The 26030-nt window shown below is 50.1% G+C and overlaps 1 protein-coding gene across 8 annotated transcripts in view; it reads left to right on the forward strand.

Moving 5' to 3' along the window:
- CUNH19orf47 (chromosome unknown C19orf47 homolog) overlaps nt 1-26030 on the forward strand; it is a 56744-nt gene that overhangs the window by 6937 nt on the left and 23777 nt on the right. For 3 of the 8 annotated variants that reach the window (XM_032172912.2, XM_032172908.2, XM_032172910.2), the window contains exons 2-9: nt 4623-4674; nt 10330-10417; nt 10513-10627; nt 12725-12803; nt 18097-18234; nt 20018-20170; nt 22743-22813; nt 24423-25774. In XM_032172912.2, the coding sequence (XP_032028803.1) occupies nt 4656-4674; nt 10330-10417; nt 10513-10627; nt 12725-12803; nt 18097-18234; nt 20018-20170; nt 22743-22813; nt 24423-24917 (1158 nt within the window). In that variant the 5' untranslated portion in view covers nt 4623-4655 and the 3' untranslated portion in view covers nt 24918-25774. Of the gene's footprint in view, nt 1-2658; nt 3047-4622; nt 4728-10329; nt 10418-10512; nt 10628-12724; nt 12804-18096; nt 18235-20017; nt 20171-22742; nt 22814-24422; nt 25775-26030 lie in introns of those variants that run through there. The other 5 variants (XM_032172914.2, XM_058426132.1, XM_032172911.2 and 2 more) reach the window with 5 other exon arrangements.

Genomic DNA, 26030 nt, shown 5'->3' on the forward strand with positions numbered 1-26030 from the left:
AAAAAAAAAAAAAAAAAAAAAAAAAAAGATGGTGTTTTTTTATTTTTATTTATTTATTTATTTATTTGAGACAAGGTCTCGCTCTGTTGCCCAGGCTGGAGTGCAGTGGTGCGATCTTGGATCCCTGCAACCTCTGCCTCCCAGGCTTAAGCAATTCTCCTGCCTCAGCCTCCTGAGTAGCTAGGATTACAGGTGCCCACCACCATGCCTAGCTAATTTTTGTATTTTTAGTAGAGATGAGGTTTCACTATGTTGGCCAGGCTAGTCTTGAATTCCTGACCTCAGGTTATCCACCTGCCTCGGCCTCCCAAGGTGCTGGCCAAGAATTGGTACTCTTATTTATTTATTTATTTATTTTTTTGAGATGGAGTCTCACTCTGTTGCCCAGGCTGGAGTGTAGTGGTACAGTTTCGGCTCACTGCAACCTCTGCCTCCTGGGTTCAAGTGATTCTCCTGCCTCAGCCTCCCGAGTAGCTGGGATTCCAGGTGCCTGCCACCATGCCTGGCTAATTTTTTGTATTTTTAGTAGAGGCGGAGTTTCACCATGTTGGCCAGGCTGGTCTCAAACTCCTGACCTTGTGATCCACCCGCCTTGGCCTCCCAAAGCGTTGGGATTACAGGCATGAGCCACTGTGCCCAGCCACCTTTCCTTTTTTTTTTTTTTTTGAGACAGAGTCTCGCTCTGTTGCCCAGGCTGGAGTGAAGTGGTGTAATCTTGGCTCACTGCAACCTCTGCCCCCACCACCCCTGGGATGAAGTAATTCTCCCACCTTAGCCTACTGAGTAGCTGGGATCACAGGCATACGCCACCATGCCCGGCTAATTTTTGTATTTTTAGTAGAGATGGGGTTTCACCATATTGGCCAGGCTGGTCTCAAACTCCTGACTTCAGGTGATCCACCCTCCTCGGCCTCCCAAAGTGCTGTGATTACAAGCATGAGCCACCACGCCCAGTTTTTTTTTTTTTTTTTTTTTAACAGTGACAGGGTCTCGCTATATTGCCCAGGCTGGCCTCAAAATCCTGGGCTCCAGAGATCCTCCTGCTTCGGCCTCCCAAAGTGCTGGGACTACAGGTGTGAGTTACTGTACCTGGCCTTACCATTCTTATTGTGCAGTTGAGGGAAGTGAGGTCAGAAAGGTTAAGCTACTTGTCCAGAGTCAGGATTAGGACATGGTAAAATTGGGATTTGGATACAGGTCTTCTAAGGGCTTAGCACATGGAGTCTGGTATGTGGTAATCCCTTGAGTTTTGGGAGCTGCCATCTTTCAAATCACTATTATAATTTTCACTATTCGGAAAGTCAGTGCTGGAGATGGGCTTTTAAGATTGTGGAGAGAGGAAATTGAAGCCAGTAGGGTCTGTAGCACTTGGGGGAGAATACCAATACTTAAAGGATTCTGGTTAGCATTAACTGAGACATTGAAAAACAGACCATAGTACCTGGCTCGTAGTAATCCCTCAATCAGCATGAACCATAGCCATTGGACTGCCTGGGGTCCAAGTCCTGCTGCTTCCTTTGCTTGCTGTATGATCTTGAACTCCTAGGCTCAAGGGATCCTCCTGCCCCTGAAGTGCTGGGATGACAGGCCTGAGCCACTGTGCCCAGCCTTTTGCTGTGTGATCTTGGACCTGCCATTCTCATCTGTAACTTGGGACCCGTTTTTCCTTTTTTCCGAGGGTGGTTGTGAGGAGTCACTGAGATATGTATATGCTCAGTTCCTGGTACATAGTAAACACTCAATGGGAGCTATTTCCTGGACATTTGAATCAGGAAGAACTTGTTTTGGAATCCCAGTAAGGTCAGTTGCTAGATGTGCTGTTTGACAAACGACTGCACCTCAATGAGTCGGGGTTTTTCATCAATAAAAACAGGGCTAATAATAGTCCTCACTCGCTGAGCTGTTGGGATGCATCTGCATGATGCTTGGCCCTGGTCCTGAAGCATAGTTAGTGCTTGGTTTGTGAGATGTTCTGTCTGACTTACTGAGACCTCTCCGTGCTGTTCTTTGAGAGATGCATGTTGTACTGTATTTTATTTTATTATTATTTTTGAGACAGAGTCTTGCTCTGTCACTCAGGCTAGAGTGCAGTGGCGCGATCTTGGCTCACTGCAACCTCTGCCTCCTGGGTTCAAGTGATTCTCCTGCCTCAGCCTGCCGAGTAGCTGGGATTACAGGCGCCAACCACCACGCCTAATTTTTGTATTTTTAGTAGAGATGGGGTTTCACCATGTTGGCCAGGCTGGTCTCAAACTTCTGACCTCAGGTGATCCACCCGCCTTGACCTCCCAAAGTGCTGGGATTACAGGCATGAGCCACTGCGCCTGGCCTGTATTGTCTTTGGCCAGTGGTAAAATTCAGGAGGGAAATTGGATCTAAGAGTGTTGAGTACAGGACAGAGTGATGTCTGTAGTCATACTCATCAATAAGAGATTGAGCAGAAGGCCAAGTGCCTGTAATCCCAGCACTTTGGGAAACTGATGTGGGCAGATCACTTGAGGTCAGGAGTTCGAGACTAGCCTGGCCAACATGGTGAAACCCCGTCTCTACTAAAAATACAAAAATTAGCCGGGTGTGGTGGCGAGTGCCTGTGGTCCCAGCTACTCGGGAGGCTGAGGCAGGAGAACCGCTTGAACCCAGGAGGCAAAGGTTGCAGTGAGCTGAGATCGTGCCACTGCACTCCAGCCTGGGCGACAGAGCGAGACTTTGTCTCAAAAAAAAAAAATTGAGCAGAAGCCAGAGAAGGGCAAGATTAACCCTAGTGAGGATAGAGAAGAGAGTCTCATATATGGGGACTTAGGGAAAGTGTCACAAAGTAGATGGCAGTGGAGCAGAAGGAAGGATAGGTTGCCAGGAGGAGACAGGCATTCCAGGCACAGGTGACATCCTCTAAAAACTGGGAGGCTGGCAAAGCACCTGTGTGGGGAAGGAGGCCTCGAGGATGAGACCAGGCACAACACCTCCAGGGTGCTTAGTAGGCACCAAGCACTGTCTCAAGTGCTTTTATTCATAGAAACTCATCCAGCCCTTACAGTAGTCCTCTAAGGTAAGTCATGTTTGCACCCTCCCAATTCACAAATGGGGACACCGCGGCCTGACTGGTGAAGTCACTTGCTGATATCACACAGCTAATAAGTGGTAGAGCTGGATTTGAACTGTACAGTCTGGTTGCAAAGTTGTTACTCTTGACTACTCCATTATACCATCAAAATCTGTTAGGGGATGGGACAGATCGTATGGGGTGGTAAACAGGAAGGTTCTGGGACAGAGGGCTTCTGCACCCCATGGAGGGGTGAGGGAGGATCAGTATTGGGGGCTGCGGTAGATAGAAGGGAGCAGAGTGAGGGAGGAGGGCAGAGGAGCCGGGTCAGGAAAGAGGCAGAGGGCTAAGTAGGAAGGAAGTTTGGGCCAGGGAAATGTGGGCCCCGTGATCCTGGAGTTGGATAGCGTTGAATAAGCACATGAAAAAGTTATTTCCTTTAGTTCCCATTCAACACTGCTTTTAATGGAGACAGTCTCCATTGGTGCTAATATGTCTTTAACACCATCTTTCTACCATCTGCTAACGTAAGGGAAAATTGTTTTTCCATGTCTTCTCTGGGACGTCTCATGATCAGGTCGCCACTTCTGTGACCTGTCTTCTCCCAGTGTCCTCCCTCCTCGCTCCACTGCAGCCACACTGGCTCCTTGCTCTCCCTCCAGCATGCCAGGTGAGCCACTGGCTCAGGGCACTGGACTTGCTGTACCTTCTCCTGGAACACTTTTTGTCTGTAAAACCACATGGCTCATTGCTTCCCTCCCTTTAGGTGTCTAAATGTTGCTTTAGGTCTTCCCTGATCACTCTGTTGAAAACTACAACCCCTCCCTTCCCAGGTCCTCCATGTCTTCTCTGTGGCACGAAAGGCTTCCTAACGTACTATATGAACTGTTTGGCTTGTTTACTCTCTGTCTCCCCTGTCCCCTGTACCCAACTAGCTGCTAAGTTCCGTGGCTTCGTTCAACTTGGTATCCCTAAGTGCCTTACACATAGTAGGTTCTCAGTGAATAGGGTTTTGGGTTTGTTTGTTTGTTTGAAGACTAGTCAAGTGCAGTAGTGAGAAACGGAGAAAGAGTAGAATAAGGAGTTCCATCTATAAAGGGCTATGAACAGTCAGTTGAGATAATTCACTACCTTCGGACCAGCCTTTTTTTTTGAGACAGGGTCTTGCTATGTTGTCCAGGCTGGTCTTGAACTCCTGGCTTCAAGTGTTCCTCCCATCTTGGCCTCCCAAAGTGCTGGGATTACAGGCATGAGCCAGCATGCTTGGCTGGTATTTATTGTTAAAGTCTTGGCCAGAAGTGTCTTATTTCTGTTGCACTCCTTTTCCAGCCAACCTTTTGGGGTGTGTGGGAATGGAGCTGTGGACATTTGCTGTCCCTGGGCCTTGTCTCAGGCACAAGCGATGATGGTGGTGGCAGCTCTGTCCCAGGCTGACTTCCTGCCAGCTGCTCCAGGCTATTCCTGGGTGGTGAGCCCCTAGCCTAGGAACATTCCTCTGGCATGCAGACAGACAGGCACAGGAGAGGGACAAACACTCACAGCCGGCAGCAGCTCATGGGCTCTCTCCTCTCTTCTCTTTCAGGCTCCAGGGAGCAGTGTCAGGGCCAGGGAGACGATGGTCTCCGTGACTATGGGTGAGTCTGTGGCCTTCTCTCCAGGGCCCCCTCTCCCCACTGCCCTTTTTGAGGTATGGCCTTGGTGGGGGACGATGGGGTGGGGGAGGGAAGACTGGGTCACTGGCAGGAACAGCTGTACTCTGAGGACCGTGGCAGGGTGGGGCTGGAACTGCTTGAGGCCTGCCCACCTCCTCACTGGATCTCTCTCCTGACTGTATAGTTTAGCTGTGAAGAACGTGGGTTATGAAGTCCAGCAGGTCTCCCACGTGGCCTCACAGAGCCTTGGTTTTCTCACCTGTGAAATGGAAATGATATTCACACATCCTGTTATTAAGGAGATTATAGCATGTAAAAGCTTGGGCATAGTTCTAAACAAACCTTAGGTGTTGTTATTATCACAAGCCTTAAGCTCTGTATTTGGGGATTGCTAAGGCGCAGAGATTAGTTGGTGGCTTTGAAAAATTTTGACATTTATTATAATATAGAAAACTATATTATATATAATATATATATTTGTTGAGATGGAGTTTCACTCTTGTTGCTCAGGCTGGAGTGCAGTGGCACGATCTCGGCTCACTGCAGCCTCCACCTTCCGGGTTCAAGTGATTCTCCTGCCTCAGCCTCCCAAGTAGCTGGGATTACAGGCGTGTGCCACCACGCCCAGCTAATTTTTGTATTTTTAGTAGAGACAGGGTTTCACCATGTTGGCCAGGCTGGTCTCGAACTCCTGACCTCAGGTGATCTTCCCTCTTTGGCCTCCCTAAGTGCTGGGATTACAGGCATGAGCCACCACGTCTGGCCCATAAAATATATTTGTATAGTTTTAAGATTTATTAAAAAGCAAAGTCTGAGTATATCCTTTTGTTTTGTTTTGTTTTGTTTTGAGACAGGCTCACACTCTGTTGCCCAGGCTGGAGTGCAGTGGTGCAATCTCGGCTCACTGCACCCTCTGCCTCCCAGGCTTAGGTGATCCTCCCATCTCAGCGTCCGAGTAGCTGGGACTATAGTCACACACCATCACGCCTGGCTAATTTTTGTGTGTTTTGTAGATATGGGGTTTCGCCATGTTGCCCGGGCTGGTCTTGAACTCCTGTGCTCGAGAGATCCTCCTGCTTCAGCTTCCCAAAGTGCTGGGATTACACATGTGAGCCATTGCGCCTGGCCTGTATTCCTTTTTATTTGAGACAGAGTCTTGCTCTGTCGCCAGGCTGGAGTGCAGTGGCACGGTCTTGGCTCACTGCAACCTCTGCCTTCCGGGTTCAAGTGATTTTCCTGCCTCAGCCTCCCGAGTAGCTGGGACTACAGGCACGTGCCACCACGCCCAGCTAATTTTTGTATTTTTTAGTAGAGACGGGGTTTTACCATGTTAGCCAGGATGGTCTCGATCTCTTGACCTTGTGATCCACCTGCCTTGGCCTCCCAAAGTGCTGGGATTACAGACGTGAGCCACCGCGCCTGGCCGCCTGTATTCTTTATAATTCCATTTATGTAAAGCATAGAAGCAGGCAAAATCAATCTATTTTGTTAGAAGGTGGTGGTTGCCTCTGGGAAGGAGTGAGTAGAGACTCCAAAGGTAATATAAAGGGTTCTGAGGTGTTAGAAATATCTCATTTCTTGATTTGGATGCGGATTACATAGGTGTGTCTGGTTTAGGAAGATCTATTGACTTGTGCACTTTTTTGCATGTACATTATAGTTCCATAAAAAGATTGAAAAATCCAAACCCTATTACCTGTCCAGGTCAGAAAAAGAGAATATTGTCAGCCCCCTGAGAGTCCTACCCCAATCACACTCCCCTCTCTTCTCCATTCCCCGTATGGAATAAATCATTTTGTGAACATCTTTTCTTGCCTTACCTTTCTTTTTTTTGTTTTTGTTTTTGTTTTTGTTTTGAGATGGAGTTTCGCTTTTGTTGCCTAAGCTGGAATGCAATGGTGTTATCTCGGCTCACTGCAACCTCTGCCTCCTGGGTTCAAGCAATTCTCCTGCCTCAGCCTCCAGATCGAGTAGCTGGGATTACAGGCATGTGCCACCATGCCTGGCTAATTTTGTATTTTTAGTAGAGATGGGGTTTCTCTATGTTGGTCAGGCTGGTCTTGAACTCCTGACCTCAGGTGATCCGTCCATCTCGGCCTCCCAAAGTGCTGGGATTACAGGTATAAGCCACCGCTCCCAGCCTTCCTTGCCTTTCTTTATAGTTGTATTACCAATGGGACATTCCTATTCTATAGACTTTGGTTTTGAATTTACATGAATGAAATCATACCTTGTGTTCTTTTGTATCTGGCTTCTTTTGCTCAACATAATGTCTAAGGGTCATCTATGTTGACTTTCTTTTCACTGCTGTATAGTCTTTCACCTTGAGAGTGACCACCGTGTGTTTATCAATGCTGCTGTCAATGGATATTGCATTATTACTGGGTTGGAGCTATCACAGACAAACTGCTATGAATATTCTTTTTTTTTTTTTTTTTTTGAGACGGAGTCTCGCTGTCGCCCAGGCTGGAGTGCAGTGGCGCGATCTCGGCTCACTGCAGGCTCCGCCCCCTGGGGTTCACGCCATTCTCCTGCCTCAGCCTCCCGAGTAGCTGGGACTACAGGCGCCCACTACATCGCCCGGCTAATTTTTTGTATTTTTAGTAGAGACGGGGTTTCACTGTGTTAGCCAGGATGGTCTCGATCTCCTGACCGTGTGATCCGCCCGCCTCGGTCTCCCAAAGTGCTGGGATTACAGGCGTGAGCCACCGCGCCTGGCCTGCTATGAATATTCTTGTACGTGTCTCCTGGTGTGTGCAACAAGCCACATCTCATTGATTCCAAGACTCACATCATTGCACAACTTAATATTTCTGAAGTAGGGGTATATCTTACAGCTGGTGCCTTATGACAGTTTAATTGGCTGCATATTTTCCTTCCTTAGCAATACATGAAATGATGGTGTGTGCTTAATGTGGGGACTCTTTCAATTCCTCAAACACTGGGTTTCAGTAATCTCTTGGTTAAATTCACAGGCGTTGGCTGATCCCTATGAACTGATTGGTCTTTACAACTAATTGATCACAACCAGTTACAGATTTCTTTGTTCCTTCTCCCTCCCCACTGCTTCACTTGACTAGCCTTAAAGTCAATCAGTCAATTAATCAATCACAGGCTTTGGCTCAGAGAGCTACCCCCAACCTACGTGGTACTTTTTTCTCCCCTTAATAACAGCTTAGTTTAGGTATAATTCATTTATCATACATTTTACCTGGTTAAGGCATATAATTTGATGGTTTTTATATTATCTGTTCACGGAGTTGTGCAGCCATCACCATAATCAATTTTAAAGCATCTTTATCACTCTCTCTTGAAACCCCATACCTTAGCAGGGTGTTGTGGTGCATGCTTGTAATCCCAGCACTTTGGGAGTCCGAGACAGGTGGATCGCCTGAGTCCAGGAGTTTGAGACCAGCCTAGGCAACGTGGCAAAACTCTGTCTCTATAAAAAATACAAAAAATTGCTGGGGGCAGTGGCTCACGCCTGTAATCTCATCACTTTGGGAGGCTGAGGCAGGTGGATCACAAGGTCAGGAGTTTGAGACCAGCCTGACCAACATGGTGAAACCCCGTCTTTACTAAAAATACAAAAATTAGCTGGTCATGGTGGCGTGTGCCTGTAATCTCAGCTACTCAGGAGGCTGAGGCAGGAGAATCGCTTGAACCTGGACGTGGAGGTTGCAGTCAGCCGAGATTGCGCCACTGCACTCCAGTCTGGGTGACAGTGAGACTCCATCTAAAAAAAAAAATATATATATATGTGTGTGTGTGTGTGTGTGTGTGTGTATATGTTTGTGTATATATATGTGTATATATATATTTGTGTGTGTATATATTTTTTATGTGTATATATATATATGTACACATTAAAAAATACATATATATACATAAAAAAAATTAGCTTGGCCTGGTGGCATGCGCCTGTAGTTTAACTACTTGAGAAGCTGAGGTGGGAAGATCGCTTGAGCCCAGGAGGTTGAGACAGCAGTGAACTATGATTGCGCCACTGCACTCTGGCCTAGGCGACAGAGGGATACCCTATCTCAAAAAAATTAAAACCCCATACCCATTAGCAGTCACTTCCCCTGTCCGCCTAGCAACCACTAATCTACTTTCTCTTTAGATTTGCCTGTTCTAGACGTTTCATATACATGGAATCATTATGTGGTGCTTTTTGGTAGTTAGAGGTGACTGCTTCTGGCCAGTGGGACCCAGGGCCTGGCGGAGGAAATCCTAAGGACATGAGCTCCTCGCCAGCCTCAGTCTCCAAGGGCCAGTCAGCACCCTGGGTAACCGGCCTGTGGCTGGCTGGGCAGGGGTCTCCTTGGAGATGTGGCCATGGGGTTTCACCTGAGCCCCGCACTGCCACTCATGTAACACCTGTGTGTCTGTTTCCCTGCTCTGAGTCTCTATTGTCTTAAAAGCAAAATGGGTGAGGTAATAACAGATTTCTTCTCGTCTAAAATAGCATGGAGTGTTGGATGTACTGAGAAAGAAAAGCAGTTTGCTAATTAAACCGTGGCACACCGGCAGTCATGGAGTAGCTCCTAGTTTCAGAGATGTCAGAATGTGAAAAAAAGTTCTACTTCGAATCAGTGATCTTAGCTACCACCTGGCCTGGCAGGTTGGGGTCAGTTTGAGGGTCACACCCACCAAGAAGCCAAGAAAATTTAGAAAGAATAAAGTTTCATAGGTGGGGTCTGCCTGGTCTTGGCCATGCCTCTATGTTTAGTGGTGATGGGAGTAATAGTAATAATAATAATAATAATAACAGCTGACATGGTTTGAGGATGTCCTCTGGGTCAAGCATCATTTAAAGCCTTTTATATGGAGGTTCTCATTGAGTCTGCACAGTGACCCAAGGACATTGGTGCTGTTATCACTAAAATCTGAGCTCCACAAGGGCTGGGACTTCATCTTGTGCCTTGTGGTATCTCCCGTGCATAGGACAGGACCTGTCCTTTGCCAAATGCTGGGTAAACACTTGTCAGATCTGTTATCCCAGGTTACAGATAAGGAAACCAAGGCACCAAGAGTTAACTTACCCAAAGTCCCTCCATAGGGAAATCGCAGGGTTAGGATTCGAACCCAAGCTCCGAAGCCCGTGTTAGTAACTTCCATGCCTCTCTCTGAGGGAGGTTTGCTACTGTGGTGGGTAGGGGCTTGCCAAGGCTCATGGGCTGGCTCTGTGATGCTTCTTTCCAGCCACCTGTGGATCCTATCATCCTCTGGGCCTAGGCTGGCTGATGGGGACTAGGGCAGAGAACCCAGAGTCCCAGTTACCCTAAATCAGTCATGGGCCCAGCATGTGTAGTGATGCAGAGAGCCAGCACGGGGGCGGGCTGGAGCTGTAAGGAGAAAGGCTGTGGTAAGGGCTTGGGGGCTCTGCCCCTTGTTTAGCACTGTGGCTTGGGGTGGGTTGCCCAACCTTTCCCTGCCTCATTTTCCTCACCGGCAACTCGGGAGTATAACTCACAGGGTCAGGAATGCTCGGTTCCATCGTGTGTGTGGAGCACTCCATGCAGGGCCTGGCATGTGATGAGCATTTAATTTGTGGGAGCTGCTGTGATTGTGGTTTTGCTAATGCTATTCTCTAAAGAGGACAGCGTGAGTAATGAGCCCTGTCCAACCCCACAGCCACTTCCGAGTGGATCCAGTTCTTCAAGGAAGCCGGCATTCCTCCAGGACCTGCCGTCAATTATGCCGTGATGTTTGTGGATAATAGGTGAGGAGGCTGAACTTGGGGATGGGGTGGTGGGGAGCTGGCTGGCCCACCCACTCTGGCCCACCTGGGGCCTCACCACTGACCTTTCCCTGCAGGATTCAGAAGAGCATGCTGTTGGATCTCAATAAGGAGATCATGAATGAGCTGGGCGTGACCGTGGTGGGTGACATCATCGCCATTCTCAAGCATGCCAAAGTGGTGCACCGTCAGGTGGGTGCTGTGCCCAGCCCCTCTGTCTCTGGGTTTGGCATGGAGGTGGAGGGTCAGTTGCAGAGCCAATGGGAGGCCTGGCAGCAGAGGCAGGCTGACCTGGGTTCCAGGGCTGGTTCGGCCATTTGCTGTGTGACCCTGGGCACATTGCCCAACCTCTCTGAGCTGTATTTTCTGCATCTGTGAAAGAGAGGCAAACCTGGTCGGGTGCGGTGGCTCACGCCTGTAATCTCAGCACTTCGGGAGGCCAAGGCGAGTGGATCACGAGGTCAGGAGACTGAGACCATCCTGGCTAACACAGTGAAACCCCATCTCTACTAAAAATACAAAAAATTAGCCGGGTGTGGTGGCAGCGCCTGTAGTCCCATCTACTTGGGAGGCTGAGGCAGGAGAATGGTGTGAACCCGGGAGGCAGAGCTTGCAGTGAGTCGAGATCGCGCCACTGCACTCCAGCCTGGGCGACAGAGCGAGACTCTCTCAAGGAAAAAAAAACAAATAAATCTTGAAGGGTGGTTGTATATATTTTTTTGAGACAGTGTCTCGCCATGTTGCCCAAGCTGGTGTCGAACTCCTGGGCTCAGGCCATCCTCCTGGCTCGGTCTCCCAAAATACTGGGATTTCAGGCGTAAGCTACTGCTCCCAGCCCTGGTTGTGACTATTAAGCTATGTGAAGCACTAGCACAGTGGAAACTGCCTGTATTCGGGTCCCTCTGTAATAACTATTATTGCTGCTTCACATTTTCCTTGTGATAATTATTATTTCCAGGACAGCAGCTTCCTATGTGGGACCCAGATGGCAACCTGGCTCACAACCTGGACATTCCAGTCTTGACCCCTCCACTTATAGTGACCTACCTTCCTGGATCTCTTTGAAATGGGCTTCTCACACAGCCCTGATGCTAGTGTGGCTGTGGCCACCTACCAGATGGTATATGTGGCCTTGAGCACCAGACCTGGAGTGTTGTACTCATTAAGTGATCAATATAATAGCTAACACTTACCAAGCATTTGCTGTGGCCTGCCAGGCACTGTCTCCCTCCCTCCCTCCCTCCCCCACTTCCTTCCTTCCTTTCTTCACTTGTTTATTATTTATTTTTATTTTATTTATTTTTGAGACAGGGTCTCACTCCATCGCCCAGGCTGGAGTGCAGTGGCACTATCTCGGCTCACTGCAACCTCTGTCTCCCGGGTTCAAGTGATTCTCCTACCTCAGCCTCCTGAGTAACTGGGATAACAGGCATGTGCCCCTGTGCCTGGCCTCTTTATTTTATTTAATTGAGACAGAATCCCGCCCTGTTGCCCAGGCTGGAGTGTAGTGGTGCTGTCTTGGCTCAGTGCAGTTTCCACCTCCCAAGTTCAAGAGATTCTCGTACCTCAGCCACCCGAGTGATTGGGATTACAGGCGTGCGCCACCATGCCCAGCTAGTTTTTGTAATTTTAGTAGAGATGGGGTTTTGCCATGTTGCCCAGCCTGGTCTTGAACTCCTGGCCTCAGGTGATCCACCTGCCCCGACCTCCCAAAGGGCTGGGATTACAGGTGTGAGCCACCGTACCTGGCCATCTTTCACCTATTTTTGAGACAGGGTCTCACTCTGTTGCCCAGGCTAGAATGCAGTGGTACAATCACAGCTTACTGCAGCCTCAAACTCCTGGGCTCAAGCAATCCTACCACCTCAGCCCCTGAATAATTGGGACTACAGGTGTATGACACCATGCTTGGCTAGTTTTTTAATTTTTTCTAGAGGTAAGCGTCCCACTGTGTTGGCCAGGCTGGTCTCAAACTCCTGACCTCAGGTGTTCCACCCACTTCGGCCTCCCGAAGTGCTGGGATTACAGGCGTGAACCACCGCACCTGGCCTATTTTTTCAATAGGTGAGGAGGCTGAACTTCAGATATATATATATCTGAATATACTGGTCAGATATTTTATAGAGTGTCCTTCAGTTTGGAGGTATCTGATGCTTTCTTATGGTTAGGAGTAAAATGTGTTAGAATCTTCTCTAGCAGTCAGGTGTTGATCCTCGTGGTGTTGCTTAGATCTCTAGGTTCGTGCATGATTCTTCTGTGGTGACCCAGGTGCCTGTTCTTTTTTTACAGGACATGTGCAAAGCTGCCACTGAGTCAGTGCCCTGCAGCCCTAGCCCCCTTGCAGGCGAAATTCGCCGTGGCACTAGTGGTGAGTCCTAACTATTCAGGCCTCTTTTCCTTGATTTTTATACCCTGTCAGTGAAGGGGACACATCTGGCCATCCCATCCCCACCTGTAATTTGCAAAGGTAGAAACAAAGCCAGTGGGAGCATTCTTACTCTTCTTTTAGGGGAAAAAATAAACTGGGTAGTGAATGGCTGTATACACAGTCAATTGTCATCTGTGGTCATTAAGTTCTGTAAAGTTAATGTGTATACTTAGTGAATTCTTAGCTCCTAGGAGAAATACAGAGCAATGGAGAATCCATTGCTCCTATGGGAAATACTAGGTTAGGGTCCTGCAAGCCTGTAGTCAAATATATAGCTTTATTTTATGTGTGTCTCCTTTTAAAGGCACTGTAGTTAATACATAGTGTTGATTTCATTAACCGGGAACTCATAGCCAACAACACTGTAACTCATTCCTGCACAATGCTTATCTCACACACACATTTTTTTGATCCGGTACATCATACCCTTCTTATATTTAGGAAGCCAGACAGCACTTCAACACTATGCTTTGAGGGCCGTTTTATTTATTTATTTATTTATTTATTTATTTATTTTTTTTTTTTTTTGAGATGGAGTCTCTGTTGCCCAGGCTGGAGTACAGTGGCACGATCTCGGCTCACTGCAACTTCTGCCTCCCAGGTTCAAGCAATTCTCTTGCCTCAGTCTCCCTAGTAACTGGGATTACAGGTACCTGCCACCACGCCCGGCTAATTTTTTTATTTTTAGTAGAGACATGGTTTTGCCATGTTGGCCAGGCTGGTCTTGATCTCCTGACTTCAAGTGATCTGCCTGCTTCGGCCTCCCAAAGTGCTGGGATTATAGGCGTGAGCCACCGCTCCCATCCAGGGGGCTATTTTAAACAGCAAAATCACCAACAAAAATGTGAAAAATGTTCACATTCATGACATCAAGTAGACTGGGCAAAGGACACTTGTTTACAGAGTGGGACCTGAAACAAGAGGGTGAGAATGCCTTCTTTGTCCTCATTTGGGAACGTGTCTGGAGCAACTCGAAATGTTCTCTGTGTGTGTCTGTGAATGACAGTGAAAGCACTGCCTGTATTGATTTTGGAGTTGCAAATACATTTGAATGAGTAGGCAAATTTGCAAATATGGAATCTATGAATGATGAGTATTGACTGTATTTATATTTTTTCTTTTTCTTTTTTTTTGAGATGGAGTCTCCCTCTGTTGCCCAGGCTGGAGTACAGTGGTGTGATCTCGGCTCACTGCAACCTCCGCCTCCCGAGTTCAAGCAGTTCTCCTGCCTCAGCCTCCCGAGTAGCTGGGATTACAGGTGCCTGCCACCACGCCCAGCTAATTTTTGTATTTTTAGTAGACAGAATTTCACCCTGTTGGCCAGGCTGGTTTTGAACACCTCAGGTGATCCACCTGCCTCAGCCTCCCAAAGTGCTGGGATTATAGGTGTGAGCCACCACTGCGCCTTTTTTTTTTTTTTTCTTGAGATAAGAGTTTCGCTGTGTTGCCTATGTTGGAGTGCAATGGCACGCTTAGCTAACTGCAAACTCTGCCTCCCAGATTAAGTGATTCTTGTGCCTCAGTCACCCAAGTATCTGGGATTACATGTGTGTGCCACCATCCCCAGCCAATTTTTGTATTTTTAGTAGAGACAGAGTTTTGCCACATTTGCCAGGCTAGTCTTGAACTCTTGACTTCAAACGATCCACCCGCCTCAGCCTCCCAAAGTGCAGGCATGAGCCACTGCACCTGTCTATTTTTGGTTTTTAAAAGCAGTATGATACCTTTTTTTTTTTTTTTTTTTGAGATGGAGTTTCGCTTTTGTGGCTCAGGCTGGAGTGCAATGGTGTGATCTTGGCTCACTGCAACCTCCGCCTCCTGGGTTCAAGCGATTCTCCTGCCTCAGCCTCCTGAGTTGCTGGCATTATAGGTGCCTGCCACCATGCCCAGCCAATTTTTGTTATTTTTAGTAGAGATGAGGTTTTACCTTGTTGGCCAGGCTGGTCTCGAACTCCTGACCGTAGGTGATCCACCCACCTCGGCCCCCAAAAGTGTTGGGATTACAGCCATTAGCCACCGCACCCGGCTGATACCTTTTTAAAAAATAAACTTTAAAATTTTAATATACACATTAGCTTCCCTTTGCCGATAACTAAGCTGCCCAAAACTGTGCTTTAAAACACAGACATGTATTTTCATTTTTTGAGATGGGAGTCTCGCTCTGTTGCCCAGGCTGGAGTGTAGTGGTGCAATCATAGCTCACTGTAGCCTCAAAGTCCTGGGCTCAAGTGATCCTCCTGCCTCAGCCTCCTGAATAGCTGGGATTACAAGCGTAAGCCACCATGCCTTGCTAAAACATGGGTGTTTATTTCTCATGATTTTGTGGGTTGGCTAGTCAGTTCTGCTCTAGGCCAGCTCAGCTGATTTTAGTGGTCACCTGGCAGCTAGGTTGAAGCCGGGTTGACGGCCGCATTCACATATCTGATGGTTGTCCTGATGTTATCTGGGCCCACAGGGTGACTTGGCTACGTGTCCATAATTATCTAGCTGGCTAGCCTGGGCTTGTTCACAGTGGTGGTTGCAGGGTTCCTAAAAGCAGCAGAAGAGGGCTGGCCCCAGTATGCAAAGCACCTCTTAAGCCACTGCTTGCACAACATTTGCTCTTGTCCTATTGGCCAAAGCAAGTTACATGGCTAAGTCCAGAGTCATTGTGGGCAGGGCCTACCCAAAGATGTGGATGCAAAGAGGCTGAGCAAATTAGGGTTCGTTTCTGCAACACTCCCCCATAACATACATTCAGAAAAGCATTCAATCATAATAGTACAGTGGGGTGCCATTCACAGATGGGACACCCATGTAGCCAGCACCCAAATCCAGCAATGGAAACATGACCAGCCTGCCAGAATCCCCCTGTGCCCCCTCCCACATCATCTCCAGGGTACCCACTACCCTGATTGCTAACAGCACACATTAGTTTTACCAGTCTTTCAAATCTTTATAAATGAAATGTTCAATTGGGTATGGTGGCCCATGCCTTTAATCCCAGCACTTTGGGAGGCCCAGGTGGGAAGATCACTTGATGCTAGGCATTTGAGACCAGCCTGGGCAACATAGTGAGACCCTGTCTCTACAAAAATTAGTAAATTAGCTGTGGGAGGCTTGGGAGGCTGAGGTGGAAGGATTGCTTGAGCCCAGGACTTTGAGGCTGCAGTGAGTTATGATGGCACCACTGTACTCCATCATCGTGGGCAACAGAGTGAGACCCTGTCTCAAAAAAAAAAAAAAAAAAAAGGTCCGGGTGCGGTGGCTCACACCTGTAATCCCAGCATTTTGGGAGGCGAAGGTGGGCAGATCACGAGGTCAGGAGATCGAGACCATCCTGGCTAACATGGTGAAACCCTGTCTCTACTAAAAATACACAAAAAAATTAGCTGGGCATGGTGGTGGGTGCCTGTAGTCCCAGCTACTCGGGAGGCTGAGGCAGAAGAGTGGCGTGAACCTGGGAGGCAGAGCTTGCAGTGAGTCAAGATCGCACCACTGCACTCCAGCCTGGACGACAGAGTGAGACTCTGTCTCAAAAAAAAAGAAAAAAAAGAGAAAACAAATGAAAATAAATAAATAAAAAGAGAAGGGGAAACAGGCAAAGAAAGAAAGGGGTGGGAAGAATGCTCTAAAAACAACATTCCTGAGATGATCACTTTTACACACTTTAGAACATCGAACGTGTGTCTGTCAGGAGGGAGAAAGAGAACAGTTCTTTGTACTGTCATATCCTGACTGCAATGCAAATTCAAGAGAGTAAAGACAGAGTTGGTTGCTTAACCGCCACCCAAATGGGGCTTGCCTCTCATGACGATAAAGCATCACATTCCTGACATCTTTTCAGCTGCATATTTCCCTCTGGGTATAGCACGAGAGGTAGGGTCCTCTTAACAGCTTGCCTTTTATAGCAGAAAATCCTGATCCTATTGCACTCAGCTAGGTAAAGAGTGTTGTGAATGGAGGCTCTCACAGGACAGATTCTGCATAGCCAGAGAGTTTGCAGCCATTAGACATAAAGCCACCCATCCAACCTGAGAAATGTCTGAAGAAGTGCTGGGGTGTATTATTAACAGAGGAGAAAGAGCAGGCCTGGAAACCAAGAATTTCTTCCTGCAGAGAGGGAGGAGGTCTGATAGGGAAGGATCTGTCCTGGGACTTCGGGGTACCAATAATGTCCTGATGCCTGACCTGGGTGATGGGTGCTTGGGGGTCACGTTTTGTTAAATGGTCTGTGATGGTTTAATGTAGTTTTCTTTTTTTTTTCCCCCTGTTTTTGAGACTGGGTTTCACTCTGTTGCCCAGGCTGGAGTGCAGTGGTGCGATCACAGCTCACTGCAGTCTTGACTTCCTGGGCTCAAGGGATCCTCTTGCCTCAGCCTCTTGAGTATCTGGGACTACAGGCACATGCCACCATGCCCGGCTGATTTTTTGTATTTTTGGTAGAGACGGGATTTTGCCATGTTGCCCAGGCTGGTCTTGAACTGGGTTCAAGTGATCCACGCGCCTCGGCCTCCCAAAGTGCAGGGATTATAAGCATGCGCCCTGTGCCTGTCCTCAGAAACCACTTTAGGCACTGGGATACAGCAGTAAACAGACACAGCCTCCTCGTGGAGCTTGCGTTCTTGTGAGTGAGTTTACCAGTAAACAAATAGAGTTTAATGTCAAGCAGTTGTAAGGGCTGTGAAGAAAATGAAAGTGGGTAAGGGTGATAGAGGTTGAGGAGGTGCTGTTTTTGATGGGGTGGTCAGGGAAGTTTCCTCTGAGGAGTTGCCGTCAGAGAGGAGGGCTGAATGATGAGACACAGCAATTCCGCTGTGCTTGGGGAACTGCATGCCAGGCAGAAGGAACAGCAGGGACCCTGAGGAAGTGCCTACTTGCTGGGTGAGGAAGTGCCTACTTGCTGGGTGAGGAAGATCCTGGAGACCAGCATGGCTGAAGCAGCTCCGGGAGAGGCGAAGCAAACTCAGCACAAGGCTGGGTGACTGATGGGTGAGGTGTGATCAGAACTAGTGTGGTCTAGAGCCTCAGGAAAGGCTCCCAGGATAGGGAGGGATGGGCTAGTTCCTGGGGAGATGCAGCCCACCGTGCCCCCAAGCATCCCCATCACGAGGACTGTGCAGTTACAGGGTGACACCCGCTGACCTTCTCATTCAGTCTCAAGCCTCACCTTCTCCATCCTGACCCTGAGACTGCTGGATTGAGGCCTGTCTTCCAGGATCCCACCTGACCGGACTCTCTTTTCTCCCCACAGCTGCCTCCCGAATGATCACCAACAGCCTGAACCATGACTCCCCACCCAGCACACCTCCCAGGCGCCCGGACACCAGCAACTCCAAGATCTCGGTCACTGTGTCCAACAAGATGGCAGCAAAGAGTGCCAAGGCCACTGGTGAGGGAACATGGGCAGGTGGTAGGAGGAGCTGGAGGGGAACGTGGGTTGGTAGGAGGTGTTGGGGGTCATGCTTCCAGTATTGTAAGGTGCTTTGAAGGCCACAAGGTGTACAAAACATTTGAACCTGAATCACCTCTGTAAACTTGGTCAAGTTGCCATACATCTGTGGGCCTCACTTTCTTCATCTGTAGCATGGGGGGTGGCGATACCCCACCCAGGAGGACGGACAGAAGCACCTGAGTTGGTGTGTTGAGGCATGTGTGCATTGCCTTCTCACTCAGGGGTTTAGGCTTTGTGAACAGGTGTTCACCGAGCCCCCCACTTGTGCCCAGCTCTGTGCTTGATGCCTGGGGTCATAGGTAAAGAACCTCTTGCCTCCTCTTAGCAGCCAAGGGATCCTTGAAAACCTTCAGTCTGATCCTGTAACCCCCTGGGCTATAACTCTCCGGGGCTCCCCATTCCATTAATAAAGGGCATCTTCCCCACATGGTCTCTAGGGCCCTGCATCATGTAGATTCATCTCTTGCATCGTCCCACTTTGCATGCTCGCTTGCTCCCCTCCAGCCTCCTTCCCATCATGGGGCCTTTGCCCCTGGTGACCCCTTGGCCTGAGCACTCTTCCTCCCCAGACTGCTCCATGTTGGCCTCTGTTCTCCTCCAGGTCTCAGCTTGAGAGCTGGGAATGGGCCTGCAGTCCCTGGGCTCCCAGGCCTTCCCATCCACCATGCTCTTATGTCTTTGTTGGACCCATCCCCACAGCAGTGACCTCATGGTGTCATAAGGCAAATGTGGAAACTGAGGCCCAGGGCGCTTCATGTTTCTGACACCCACTCCTATCACGCCCCGTCCACCTCCATCACAAAGTCTCCCCTTTGTCCTGCAGGTTTGGAAGTACCTCACCCTCTTCTGGCCTTTGATTTGTGTGCCACGAGCAAAAAAGTTAAAATCAGGCCAGGCGTGATGGCTCACACCTGTAATCCCAGAACTTTGGGAGGCCGAGGCGGGCGGATCACCTGAGGTCAGGAGTTCAAGAGCAGTCTGACCAACATGGTGAAACCCCATGTCTACCAAAAATACAAAAATTAGCTGGGCATGGTGGCGCATGCCTGTAATCCCAGCTACTTGGGAGGCTGAGGCAGGAGAATCGATTGAACCTAGGAGGCGGAGGTTGTAGTGACCTGAGATCGTGCCATTGCACTCCAGACTGGGCAACAAGAATGAAAACTCCGTCTCAAAAAAAAAAAAAAAAAAAAAAAAAAGTTAATATCAGTGTAACAAAGTGTTGCAAAGATGGTGAGCCTGGGAGCAACTGGCTCTTTTAACCCTTAACACCTTTGAGGGGATTCATTTTTTAAATTGAGGTGTAACTTACGCACAATCCACCACTCATAAGTGTACACAGCTAAAGTGCTTGTTGACAAGTGAGTGCAGCCATAAAGCACTGCCTGCTTGGAGCTCTAGAACCTTTCCACCACCCAGCAGGTTCCCCATCTGAGGGGATGTGGGCTGGGCTGGGCCAGAAGCCTGCTTGGAATAGGGACAGAGCCACAGAAAGCCTGGGAGGCCTGCCACAGCCTGGGGATTCTGAGCACCTTCTGTGACCTTGTGTTACACAGATCTGAGTTTCTCTGTGGTTCGGTCAGTGGTGATGTGAGTGGTTGGGAAGGTAAGGGATTCCAGTCGTGAATGTGTGGAGATAAAGGACACCTAGTGTCCAGCTTCCATCCTGGGAGAACGTTCTGTCTCAGAGAGTGCTGATACCCCTGCTTTCTTCCCCCAGCAGCCCTGGCCCGCCGGGAGGAGGAGAGCCTGGCTGTTCCTGCCAAGCGGCGCCGGGTCACTGCTGAGATGGAGGGGAAGTACGTCATCAACATGCCCAAAGGCACCACACCCCGCACCCGCAAGATCCTAGAGCAGCAGCAGGCTGCAAAAGGTACTGGCCTATCAGGGGCACGCTTCCCCGCAGGGTCCATGTCCCTCCCTCTGCATCACACAGGGCCCGTCATATCTTGCAGATGGTGGCTGAGACGCAGGCTCTAACGGGGATGCAGGAGCCATAGGCGAAGGGGACAGTGATGGTGGCCGCAGAGGAGGGAAACACATCACCTCTGCCCTCTGATCCTGCAGTTAGTGTAGCTGGGCTCTTTGGTGCCTCTTCCCCAAGGGGCAGGAGCAAGGATAGAGCGATGGCCTGCTGTAAAATGAGTGGCTGTGCTTGGCCAAGGGCAAATACCCCAAAGTGGCACCGTTATTATGAACCAGAGGAGATGAGTGGAGATACAGTCCAAAGCTAGGCCTTGTGACTTGGAGTACAGAGATGATCTCTTGGTCGGGTGTGGTGACGCACACCTGTAATTCCAGCACTTTGGGAGGCTGAGGTGGGAAGATTGCTTGAGCCTAGTAGTTCAAGCGTGCAACATAGCGAGCCCCTGTCTGCATTAAAAAGGCTGGGCGCGGCCGGGTGCGGTGGCTCACGCTTGTAATCCCAGCACTTTGGGAGGCTGAGGCGGGCGGATCACGAGGTCAGGAGATCGAGACCACGGTGAAACCCCGTCTCTACTAAAAATACAAAAAATTAGCCGGGCGTGGTGGCGGGCGCCTGTAGTCCCAGCTACTCGGAGAGGCTGAGGCAGGAGAATGGCGTGAACCCAGGAGGCGGAGCTTGCAGTGAGCCGAGATCGCGCCACTGCACTCCAGCCTGGGTGACAGAGCGAGACTCCGTCTCAAAAAAAATAAAAAATAAAAAATAAAAAAAATAAAAAGGCTGGGCGCAGTGGCCCATGCCTGTAACTCCAGCAATTTCAGATGATACAGAAACATATTCAGTGAAAACAAACTCTTTTCCCTCACTCCCATATCCCGGTCTCTTGTTAACCTTTCCATGTACGTACATAACACATATATAGGCAGTTTTTTGTTTTTTAGTTTTAATTTTTATTTTTTTGAGACAGGGTCTCACTTCCATCACCCAGGCTGGGGTGCAGTGGCACCTTGTCGACTCACTGCAGTCTCCTCGACCTCCCAGGTTCAAGCAGTCCTGCCTCAGCCTCCCTAGTAGCTGGGACTACAGGCACATGCCACCATGCCCACCTAATTTTTGTATTTTTTGTAGAGACAGGGTTTTGCCATGTTGCCCAGGCTAGTCTCAAACTCCTGAGCTCAAGTGATCTGCCTGCTTCACCTTTCCAAATTGGTAGGATTACGGGTGTGAGCCACCACACTCAGCTTAGTTTTTCTTTTTTAAACACAAATAGTATTTGTGTTTAAAATGTAAGTATTGTTCTATAACTTTTTTTTTTTTTGAGACGGAGTCTTGCTCTGTTACTCAGGCCGGAGTGCAGTGGCACAATCTTGGTTCACTGCAACTTCCGCTTCCTGGGTTCAAGCGATTCTCCTGCCTCAATCTCCCAAGCATCTGGGATTATAGGTGCACGCCACCACACCCAGCTAATTTTTATATTTTTAGTAGAGATGGGGTTTCATCATGTTGGCCAGGCTGGTCTGAAATTCCTGACCTTGGGTGATCCACCTGCCTCAGCCTCCCAAAGTGCTGGGATTACAGGCGTGAGCCACTGTGCCTGGACCTAACTTTTCTTTTCTTTTCTTTTTTTTTTTTTTTTTTGAGACAGAGTCTTGCTCTGTTGCCTGGGCTGGAGTGCTGTGGTACGAACACGGCTCACTGAAGCCTCGACCTCCTGGGTTCCTACCTTACCTCCCCAGTAGCAGGGACTATAGATGTGGGCCACCATGCCCAGCTAATTTTTAAATTCTGATTTCTAACTCTTAGGCTCATGCGATCTGCCCACCACCGCCTCCCACCATGTTGGGATTACAGACATGAGCCACCACTCCTGGCATGTTCTATAACTTTTTTGTTCATATATATATATTTAGAGATGGGGTCTCACTATATTACCCAGGTTGTTCCCAAACTCCTGGGCTCAGGTGATCCACCTGCCTCAGCCTCCCAAAGGGATTACAGGTGCACCCTGCCACGCCTGGCCCATGTTCTATAACTTTTTTGTTGAGATCTTCTCATATTAATGCAGGTAGATCTTCTTCATTCTTTTTTTAATGGTCGTTTATTATTTCCAGAGTATTTGTATACCATAATTTAGTAACCATTCTATTGATGGCTATTAGGTTATAATTTAGGGGAGGATGCACTACCACTCATCAGATTCTCTCAGAGGTCCCTGAACCCAAGAAGTGAAAGGAACATGCAGGGACTAAGAACTCTTCCCGTGCACACAGTTCATGAGCTAGTGCTGAGGTGTAGGGAATCTGCCAGTTGTAGCTGGTCTTTCCCACATTTGGCTCTAGCCAGATAGGGGTGGGTTAGGGTCAGTGTGAGCCAACAGTGTAGACATAACATCCAACTCAGCACAGTCTGGCCCTGCCTGTCCCAGAGCTACTGGTGTCTGGGCTGCCTTGGTACCTGTACGGAGCTCAGCCTAGGCCTGGCCCACCGGGGCCTCCCCCTGATGGCTTCACTTCCCTCCCAGGTCTCCATAGGACGTCTGTGTTTGACCGCCTCGGTGCCGAGACCAAGGCAGACACCACGACAGGGAGTAAAGTGAGTGGGGATGGGGGAGCGATCCTGGGGATGGGGGAGCGATCCTGGGCATGCGAGCTGTTGTCCTCCCTGAGCGGTGCTGCTGACTCTTAACACATCTCGACCTCACTCGGCCCAGGGCGGTCTAACCCACCTTTCCAGCCTCAGTTCCTGGCTTTGCACTGGCGGCTTTCCCATCTGTCTTCTGCGCTGGCTTCTCTCCCAATTTCCAGCCCTGAGGGTCCAGTACTCCTGGATGCCTCCCACCCACCATGTCCCCAACTGGTCTTAGTGTCTTTCCCCAAGTCAGCCCTCTCCTGGGCCCCCATCTGAGGGCTGCCTGCCCTCCCTATTGCAGTGTGTCAGTGGGTCTGATGACTCTACTGTCTCTCCCTCCTCTGCCACCTCTCCCTGTCAGGATAGGACGATAGCCTCCTGAATGATCTCGCACAGCTACCATGGACCCCAGCCCCTATCCCCACAGCAGCAGTGTGTGTGGCCCACAGGACAGGCCCCGTCCCCTCACTGGAAGCCCTGCAGAGGCTTTTCACTGTGCCCATGATGCAGCCTGCACTTCCTGCCACGGCCTGCAGGCCCCAGGCGTGGTGTGTAGTTCAGCGTACACCCTGAAGCCCACAGGGGCCTGACTGCGTGGCATTGGCCATGTCACTTAAGTCCTTTGTACTTCAGCCTCCTCATCTGTATAGACCCACCTCCAAGGATGGCTGTAGGGTTAAGATCATCCCCGCATGGTGCTGGGGTGTGCGGTGCCTGTTGGTGAACTGTTGCAGAGCTCCCCGGCTGCGTTTCCTGCCTGCCAGTGTCCCGCTCCGCACGGTGCCGCAACTCGGGCTTGCTCGCTTCCAAGAATCTCACCATGAGGAGGATGGGAACACTTGGGATCATGTGGCTGGAAGTTCCAGCCCTGTGAAGAGCTGGGCACATAGTGAGTGCTCAATACATAGGATTATGCTTCCTGCCTTCAGGGCGTAGCACGTGCTCTTTTCTTTGCTAATTCATCCTGGAGGGCCTGGCTTCAAAGTTGGTGCCTCAGGGAAAGTTCCTCTGGACTGATGAGGAGCCACCCCTGTCTTCTGCCCCCCAGCTGTCCTTCTCCGTCTAGAATGCGTTACTGTCATTCTTGCAGAATTATTTGTATCATTTCTGATGCCAAGCCTGTCTTCCCCACTGGACTGTGAGCCCCATGAGGGCAGAACTGAGGCTGTCTTGGTCATCACTGTGTCCCTAGCACTGCCGGCTTAGGACCAGGTACAATATAGAGTTGGGACTCAAAATATTCGTGGAGTGAATGACCAGATTAAATCTCTCCACTCCACTCATGCCCACCTATTGACCTTGAAAATGACATTCCCTTTGTGCGCACTCCCGTCCTCTTCCCTCTTTATTAGACCTTCTTCAAGCTCAGATGTCCCCTCTCTCAGGGAGCCCTCCCTGAACTTCTAGGAAGGTCAGGTACTTGCTCTGGGCTCCTCCAGTCCCCTGGACTCCCCCATCATGGCTCTCGCCATTAACTGTGAGTCCCAGGAGGCCAGGCACAGAGGAAGCAGCTCTCCATGAATGTGTGTTGAGTGACTCAGTGACTCATTCATCCTGTCTCTGACCTCAACAGCCCACAGGAGTCTTCAGCCGCCTGGGGGCCACCCCAGAAACGGATGAGGATCTGGCTTGGGACAGCGACAATGACAGCAGCAGCTCTGTCTTGCAGTATGCCGGGGTCCTGAAGAAGCTAGGGCGGGGCCCAGCCAAGGCCAGTCCCCAGCCAGCACTGACTGTCAAAGCCAAGGCCACAAGCTCAGCGACAACGGCCGCTGCCCCGACATTGCGGCGCCTGGCACTTTCCTCACGGTCGGGGCTTGAGAGGAAGCCGGAGTCCTTGTCTAAAGTCAGCATCATCAAGAGACTGGGCACAGCTGCCCTTGTGCCCGAGGCCCAGGACAGCCAGGTCACCAGCACCAAGAGTAAGTCCTCAGCCGAGGTCAAGGTCACCATTAAGAGGACTCTGGTGGGGCCCCGGGGGAGCAGCTCCAGCGAGGGCCTTGGTGCCCAGATGGACCACGCAGGCACTGTGAGCGTGTTCAAAAGACTGGGCCGCAGGACCTTCTAGCCCACCTGTGGGCGGGGTGCAGGCAGCAGAGCCTGCAGGCATCTGCCCTGGCCGCCCCAGGCTCCTGGCTTCATCACGCCTCCCACCAGCTCCTGGATGACACAGCTTGTCTCCCTCGGGCTCTAGAGCTAGGCCCGAGCATTCGGGGGATCACCCCATTTCTCCTAGCCTGGGATGGTCGTCGCAGCTGGCCCGGCCCGCTCCAGGACTCCCCTTCTCTCATGTCCTCTGTGTTTTCTTCTCTGGCTGTGGCCTTGGCAGCGGCCTTGGCAGCACCCACTTTTCTACCTCTCCCAAGTGCCAGGGGGCCTCTTCCTCTCCTACATTCCCCTTCCTCCTCTGAGCAGGGTCTGCTGCCTCAGACCCCCCAGCTCATCAGCCTCCCTGTCCCCCTCAACCGAGTGGGTGTCACCTGGTGGGCCTCCCTTCCCCCACTCCCCACTGACCTCCCTCACTCCTCTGCGCCTCCCCCGACTGCTGTGACTTCTCTCTCTCCCTGTCTTCACTTTGTTCATTTCTCTTCTGTTTTCTGTCCCCGTGGCAAGGCCCGACTGTCCGCTGCGTCCTGCCCGACCCTCCTGTACCTCCGGCCTCCCAGCGGCCCCCTCGTCGGCGGTGGCGTCGAGCCTGTTGAGACTGTTAGCCGCCCTCCACTCCCAGGCTGGAGGGACCTCTCCAGACCCTGGGCTGCGGCCGAGGCGCATCCGTTTTCCTGCCCTGGGCGTCTTTGTCTCTGAAAGTCTATGGCGGGTGGTGGGCAAGGGGCACTGGGAAGGGAGGCCAGTGCCTACAGTGAAGACAGCTGCTGTTTTAATATATTTTTGTGACTTTCAAATCATTTCCCCTCCTGCTTCAGGGTGAGTTGCAGGACTGTTTCACACTATGCACAGTGCAGGCTGGGGGTGCTGGCAAAGGATTGGGCTGTGTCTCTGAAGGTCAGGCTTCCTGCACCCACATGGTCCATGTCCCTGCTGCAAGCCCTGAGTCAAGGGGAGTAATGGCCACAGTCACCATTCAGTTAGGCTGCCCCCTGCCCCCAATAAGCCGTAGTGGTTCTGTCACTCTATCCCCTCCCCCCATGGATTTCACCTGCCTGTTGGCGCCTTTCCAAAT

This window comes from Hylobates moloch, unplaced genomic scaffold, assembly GCF_009828535.3.
Source record: "Hylobates moloch isolate HMO894 unplaced genomic scaffold, HMol_V3 SCAFFOLD_13, whole genome shotgun sequence".
Taxonomy (NCBI): domain Eukaryota; kingdom Metazoa; phylum Chordata; class Mammalia; order Primates; family Hylobatidae; genus Hylobates; species Hylobates moloch.